Raw genomic sequence first — 7,585 nt, forward strand, 5'->3', positions numbered from 1 at the left:
CTCAATATTCCAGAAGAAGAACAAAGAGGGCTTTGATTATAGCATTTGGCAGTTATGGAAAAACAAAGGTAACATTGGAAGATATTTCAGGTGTAAATATTGAAAAAAGTTTGTGACCAACTGGTTTGGGGAGAAGAGGAAGGAAAACCCAAAACAGAAAACAACCCCGAGGCCTCTAGTTTATATGGCCAGATGAATGCTGATGTCTTAACATTTCATAGTCCAACTGCTACTTCCCTGTGAATTAATTATCCTAGGACTCTCCTGGCTGCTGAGTGCCCGTAATTGATTTAGTGACTATTTATAGTGAAAAAATAAAAATAAAAACAATGTTGAAAGCCAATAGAGGCCAGAGAAGTCAGTTCCTCCCACTAAGGCTAGCCTGTCCCTATCACCCTGAACTGACCCTGTTCTCAAGTCCCTTGGGTGTGAAAATAACTGAGCAGTTATCTCTGAAGCTGGCGGACAACACGGCTTCTAAGTTTTAGGACCAGAGCTGCATAGAGGTACAGTGCTGGTAGGTGGTAAAAAGGGGACTGAAGAATGTAGCCCAACTACCATTTGGGGACATTTTGTTTTCACTTGGGACAACAGTGAAATCAAGTTTTCAAATTGTGAGGAGGAATGTTTCTCGAGAATTCTTAATTTCTTAATCAATACACTGATCATATTTAAGTTCTATATAATATCCAGGGTCCATGAGATGTCACAAACTTTAGGTATATGAAAGAAAATACATTTTAAGGTTACTGTTGGGTGAAACATGAGAGTGTATAAACAGAAAGTTAAAACGAACACCAAAATAAATTCTAGGCAAGACACTCCCTGAAAATTTTTCTTATCACTTGAATTACACATACACAGAATATATTTCCATTCTTCTATAAAAGCTACCATCTGTATCTCTACTACACAATTCGGGAATTATGAAAGCTGAATATTTTACATGTCATACAACACAGAAGACTGTGATAACATTTATTTTTGAGCTATTAAGGCTTTAACTGAACTACATTGTTTCTTTAATAAGTTAGTATTGCATATAAATGACAAAAGGAGACAGGAAATACACAAAAACAAGTTTATTTTACAGTGGGGGGATAGAGGAAGAGTGGTAATTAGCCCTAAATTCTGTTCCCCATTTATATAAAAGCTTCTTCATTTCATGGTCTATACACTCTTTTTTCTTTCAAAACAACTTCACGAAAACATCTTGGGGTTTCGAAGATAGAAGGGAATGTTAGTCACTCCATAATGCAAATATCCTGAAAGCAGAAATGAACTTGTGTCCTCTTTTGCATCTCCTCCTATTGTTCCTCTAGCGCCTAAAACACTACCTTCAAGAGAGGTGGTGGCACTCAGCACACATCTTCACCTTTCCTCCCACAACAATGAAACACTTTCTATAAGGTCTTTCCAAATAACCCTCAGAGATGGTAGATTTAATGCCATCAAACCAAAACCTCTTTTGAGTCTAGGTGAATCAAACACTGCCTCTGGAACTTTGTCCCAACATGACTGGTGCCCTGTCTGGATCACGAAAAGACTTCCCTCAGCCTCTTCTCATCCTTTAGTTCTTTGACGGCAAGGCAAAGATAGGCACATTTCTGGCTTGTTAACGAAACTGCCATTGTACCATGTCTGAGAGCATAACGGCAAAAAGACAGGAATGCTCCAACCTCTAAAAATGAAGCATTGTATGCCCTGTTTTCCGACTGAGTTAAGACATGCATTTATTTATTTACTTTGGAGAAACAGACTTTGGTTTTTCAAATGTTTAGACTTGCTGGATAATTTAAGGTAAAAATCACATGTCTGCGTATGCCTGAGGTGGACAAGCACGTCAACTGCTAGTTCTCTTTGTAGTGGAGAACTACAAAACCTGATGAGCTACAGGTAGCGGAGAACTACAAAACCTACACACTCCAAACCTGATGAGCGATAAATTAAAAGAGGACCAACTTTTCTGTTTCCTTGCTATTAACATCACCTCCAAACTATGATCTAGTTAATAACTGAAGCATTTGTTATTCCTCAATCTAAGTTTAAAAACTGTTTGTTTGTTTGTTTGTTTTTTTCTAAGTAAGCTCTACTTCCTACGCGGGGCTTGAACTCAAGACCCCAAGCCAAGAGCCGCATGCTCTACTGACTGAGCCAGCCAGGCACCCCTAAAAAGTTGTTTTAAAAGTGAATGCATTACCCTATTAAAATACATGCCCATCCTTGTATAAGCCTCTGCGTAATTATAGTTTTGTATAATTAGAGCTTTATGTCAAAAGATTTACAGCTTTATCACCTCAAGCAATATTTCACAGCTGCCAAGAATGATTTATGCAATAATGACTTAAACTGTAAAATAGAATCCTCAAAGGAAGGGCTGTCAAATATGCCTACTGCAAATAACTAGGTTTTTAAAAATTGATATTCTGGTAAACAGCAAGTTCAACGGTACCTGGTAAAATCACATAAAGTAGCATGGAAGGAAGTGTGGCTTCATGAGGGGGATCATGCAGCTGATCACACACTGCATGTATGTGAACTCATGGCGTAGGTCATGGGTCCAAACTGCGTAGAACACCTCTGGCCAGTTTGGAAAACAAGCGTTCAGAAGTAAAACCAAGCTTACGGTTTTGCTGCTCTAGCATGAGTGACTGGAAAAAGTGGAAACAGAATATCTCAACTTTTTGTTACTTTGCTCACTGTGCTTAGTACATTCCTATCCATATTCCTGTAAAGTGCTAAATAGAGAATAAGTAAAGGAAGCATTTACTGGATATACTTAAGAAACCAAGAAACTCCCCAAAGTAAATCAGCTCAATAATAAAGAAGTAAGGACACTGAAAAACAAACCAATACAAAATGTTGGTGATTTTATCCCTTCCTGATTTTATAAATGTAGGGTGCCAGGCAGGTCTCTAAGGGCAAGTCTTTCAAAGCATTTGAACTTCACAAGCTCTGACTGAATTTGCAGTTGCCATGTGAATAAAACCAATGTACTTTGAAGATTCTATTCAAGGTATCTGAACTAGTCTCAAAAACACAGGTTGATTACATTGAGAGCAAATTGGGCTGTGTCTTCACAATCTAAAAATATAATAAAATTAATCTTTTTCTTTGGAAAAAGAAAAATAAAAAGCTTGGCCCATTATCTCACATATCTCACATCAATAAAAGTAAAATAGGCAGCATTTGGCATTAGCTCTAAAGATTACCAAGTCTTTGTAAACTGACTCAAATCTGAAAATGAAGCCAACAGAATCAAAATCATCACCAAAGGTTAATATTTATATAGCTAAACAAGCTTCTAAGTAAAGATTCCTTTTTTAAAATGAGAAGGTTTTAATTCATATAACCAAGTGCATCACTCAGAAAGATTTGCATTAGTCAATGTACCAGGAGCATCTTCGCTGTAGAAACTTTTACATTCATGTTTGTGATTCCACCTTAAGTTGCCTTTATTGGGTATTCTGAGATAACTTCATGTGCTCACATTATACAAGTTACACAAGGTTTTGAAATATCACCATTCCGCGTGCCATATAATAAATAACAACTTTCATTTCAAAATACTTTCTGAAAAATATAGTGAGTATCTAAGTGATCCTGACAGTCCAGATTCATTTTATACTTAAATTCTTCAAGTTTAAAAAAAAATACTGAAATATCCCAGAAAACATGATCAAATGTGGACCAGCATGCCCTGCATAATCACAATATAGATTGTGTCAATATCATGATAAATATTCAGATGGGGAAAAATGTCAGACAATTAAATTACTCCAAAAGCCCAAATTGTTGGCATCAGATACACACACAAAAAAGATGGGTTGCATTTGGATAGTGAGAGCCTTAGTCCAAGAAATGCTTTCAAGACAACAGAGCAATTAGGCTATTTCTAGCATGCCAACACTACTGATTGAAAAGGGGGGGAGGGATGAGAAGTTTAAAAGCAATCTCTATGTTGGTTGATAATCATATAATTGTTTTCATTGCAGATTGATCCAAAGTTATACAAACCTGTTTTTCTAATCATAGTTTGTCACATATACTCACATAAGTTGATGTTAAGGAAAAACCAGTCATTAAGAACTACATTTTCTATCATAAAATATTTAATTGTAAGAAAATAAGAGTAAGGGTTAAACCTTTTCCCTGCTAGAATTTCTGCTGTGTATTTCATCAAATGATGAATCATTATATGATATAGGTTATAACAGATCATTTTCTCATTTGTAAAACTTAAGGGTTACCTAAAAATCTGACTATATACCCCTCTGCCTCAATGATTTCTGCCAATGGAAAAAAAAATGGTAATGCAATATCAACAAAACCAACCACAGCATGCATTTTAAGTGATTTACATTTAAGCACTAAATTGTCAAATATCACTGTGTATATTTGAGAATGTATATTCTTTTAAATGGGTATATATGAATATTCATACATGTGAGTTCATATGCTATATATGGTATGTTTAATGAATGCATGCCTATTAAATGGACATTTGGGGGGAACTATTATAGGTCTATTATATTATACTCCCATAGCAAGCCTGAAAGAAGGAGGGGTGCCCTTGAAGTTGAGGTATGACCTTAAGTTTGAGATGCCAGTTTTGTTGCAGCTATAAAAATGATTACTGACATCTCCACAGTATCATAGCTCCCTTTGCCCATTTCTTATTTTAGGACAAATCTTTAACAGCCTTTATTATTTGAATATACATAGGTTTACTGGACCAATTCTTCACGTTCTTACATATCACCTTAATGTTACATGAAAAGGAGCAAAAGAAACAAGGGGTGTTGACTATCAAATAAAGCTGAAGAGCCAAGAAACATTTATAACTGCAGTAGTTTTACTTGAAGATACATAGTTTTCTATAAGATGTTGCTTTGTGAAATATTTTCAGGTTCAAGCAAATAAAATTCTGTATGTGTCTCCTTGGAAACATGTATCAACACAATCAGTAAATTATTGGCCTTTATATTATTCCCTAGAAAGGGGAGAGAGTAAGACTGATTTGTGGTACTTTGTCCTAGTGATAGTAAGTCATTGCACTTTTGAAGAGTACAGAGTACCCTTACTCAAAGAAGAAATTGTCCTTACTAGTCCACTAGTGAAAGCATCCAGATTTCCTGAATCCTAAAATACTAGAAGCAAAAGATATCTACAACTGAATATTTGGAGCTTCTCTGCATATGAACTTTCAATAATCAGTTGTCAAAATTTCATTTCACTGCAATCAAGTAAAAATAATTCTAAATAGATGAACTTTACCATTTTTGTGATAGTAGGTGACCTCCACTTTCCTCTCCTCTGACCCCAGCAATGCCTGGGCAATTTGGGCAATATCATGTCTCTTGGTCTCAGGCCCATGGAGAAAGTCACAGGTGCACGGCTTTTGCATGACATCTGGCCTGGAGAAACCAGTCATCTCGCAGAACCCATCGTTGCAGTAGATGATGGCACAGTTTTGCACTCTGGCATTTGCAATGATAAATTTTTTATCTGCAATAAGAAGACAGTGAGACATCTTTTAAAAAGCTTCCACAAGATTTCCATAAACACTGGAGCAAATTGTTGCATAACAGGAGATCTGAAAAGCAGGTGCTTCCCAAATTTCTAACTGCCCAGGGTTTTAAAAGAAAAAAAAAATCCTAAATGTGAAATTAACAGTCCCAAGTAGTTTTAACAAGAAGTATTAAGGAACTACTCTTCAAATTTCAAGAATGTAATTTCTCAAATAGTCTAGTTCTCAAGCCTTGTAACTCCCGGGGGTCCTAATGCACACTCAACAAGCAGCTGGCCCATTGATTATTTCCAGAATACCATTTAATTGTAAGATAAATATTTTCAAAGCCCAAACAATGAAACACCTTGTAACTGTCAGATTTCTCACCTCAGCTTTGGCCCTTAAGAGTACAACTTTCTCAAAGTAGTTATTATTTTTTGGATTTGGCTTTTCTCTATCCTTCTAAGGCATGCTACACACTCATCATGTTAAAAAACAAAACAAAACGTGAAACTATTAGCAATAAAACTATTTTGTGTTAATAGTTTAATAATTTGAAGATTCACCTTTCATAATATATATTGTCTAGGAGATAAAAAAAATTTACACATACACAGTAAATGTCACATTAGCACCTTTTCACTTTTACTTGGGGAGAACCTTGAAATTGTGTGCAGTAGTAGGGATTTCAATACAAAGGGCTCATTAAGTTTCAATCATAAATTGTATTTACTATTTCCAGGTAAGATGGGAACAGGATATACTAGTATATTTTGTACACAAGGTACTATATCCTCATGTCACTAAATGCAGTGCCAATACCTGCAAAATGTATAACATAATTGTGTGCTAATGTAGTTTTAAGGAAATGTGGAATATGAATTAACAAGCATAGGATTTAAAATTAATATGTTTATATAACAATAATTCATTCCTTACAGTTAGTCCACAGGAGAATGTTAAATGTATCTGCATTCAGTTGTGGGATTTACTTATTACATTTCAAGTTTCACATTTCGTAACGGAAATTTAAGGAAATGATAAAGGGGCATAAATGTTGTTTTGAATAATCAACCGTTTGCATTGGGAACCAGCACGGATCAGATATTGCTTTTCCCAAATTATCCTTCTTGGGATATATTTGCGTTGATTCAATGCAAAGTTTAGCTTCTATAAACTAAAAGCAAGCAAGCATCCCTGTCATACCACACAGCTTAGCAATTTAACCCAGGTAAAATATAGTTTGCATAGCCGTTTACATCGCTGCTACCATTTACATTTTCTGGTTCCAGTGGTATGCTCTGCTCTACTCCTGACTTTCAAAAAGTCTACAATTAAACAGCCTCAAAATATAAACCCATGTTATACTAGTACGTTCCCTTTAAGATAGTAGAAGAGTAGGACATTAAGTAGCAAGGCAGATAATGGAGCAGTGGGAGAGGAGGATCAAATTGCCTCCTACAATGGAGACCATAATCTAAAATGTAAATCAGAATTAATATCTGGGGGAGAACACTCCCGCTGCCATTCGAACCTCCTGGCTCGGTTTCACAGCCTGTTAACTTGAAAGAGCCCGGAGTTGCCGGCTCCTCAGCCTGAACGCGGCGAACGCCAAGTGCACCGTCAAAGCAGAAAGCGAGGGAGAGATAAGAGAACAAATGAACTTACTTTGCCCTTCAAATTTCCGTATGATGGTCCCCAAAAATGTGTTTTGTGGTGCCACATGCCCCCTGCGAACAGGCATGTTGACCCCGGTCCTCCGAGGAGCGCTCCCCCCGAGCTCTGGAGTTCTCCCGGGATCTCTCCTCGGCTAGAGCCCAGGCCAGCGCGCGAGCCGCTCTTTGTGGCAGAGCATCCTCTTTTGAAACCAGAAATCTCTTCCCATTAGCACCACTTCTAGACACCCGCTTTCCCTAGCGGAGTCCAATCCATCCCCTTCACCTTCCGGAGGGGGCCTCGCACCGGACTGCCGCGGGTGAGAGGGTTTGGGGGTGGGGAGAGGGAAGGAGGCGGGGTGAGGGGGGTGGCGGGGGAGGGAGGGAGGGAGGGAGCGGTGGGGGTGGGGTGGGGTGG

The 7,585-nt window shown here is 37.5% G+C and overlaps 1 protein-coding gene across 1 annotated transcript; it reads right to left on the reverse strand.

Annotated features, from left to right (window-relative positions):
• Nucleotides 1–446: 446 nt before the first annotated feature.
• Nucleotides 447–7,378, reverse strand: LOC116738222 (potassium voltage-gated channel subfamily H member 7-like). Its single transcript, XM_032594112.1, has 3 exons — nt 7,181–7,378; nt 5,278–5,508; nt 447–514 (listed from the first exon to the last, which is right to left on the reverse strand). Exons 1-3 carry the CDS (start codon nt 7,254–7,256, stop codon nt 447–449), a joined length of 375 nt encoding a protein of 124 aa, XP_032450003.1. The 5' UTR covers nt 7,257–7,378.
• Nucleotides 7,379–7,585: the final 207 nt, after the last annotated feature.

Source organism: Lynx canadensis, chromosome C1 (genome assembly GCF_007474595.2).
Source record: "Lynx canadensis isolate LIC74 chromosome C1, mLynCan4.pri.v2, whole genome shotgun sequence".
NCBI lineage: Eukaryota > Metazoa > Chordata > Mammalia > Carnivora > Felidae > Lynx > Lynx canadensis.

Excerpts from the sequence above, each read along its gene's own strand:
- LOC116738222 (XM_032594112.1), bottom strand. The coding sequence starts at position 7,256 with ATGCCTGTTCGCAGGGGGCATGTGGCACCACAAAACACATTTTTGGGG. Across the intron at positions 5,509-7,180 it reads ACGGAAATTTGAAGGGCAAA|ATAAAAAATTTATCATTGCA; the intron begins GTAAGTTCATTT and ends TTCTTATTGCAG. Across the intron at positions 515-5,277 it reads CACCTACTATCACAAAAATG|CACTGTACCTCTATGCAGCT; the intron begins GTAAAGTTCATC and ends ACCACCTACCAG.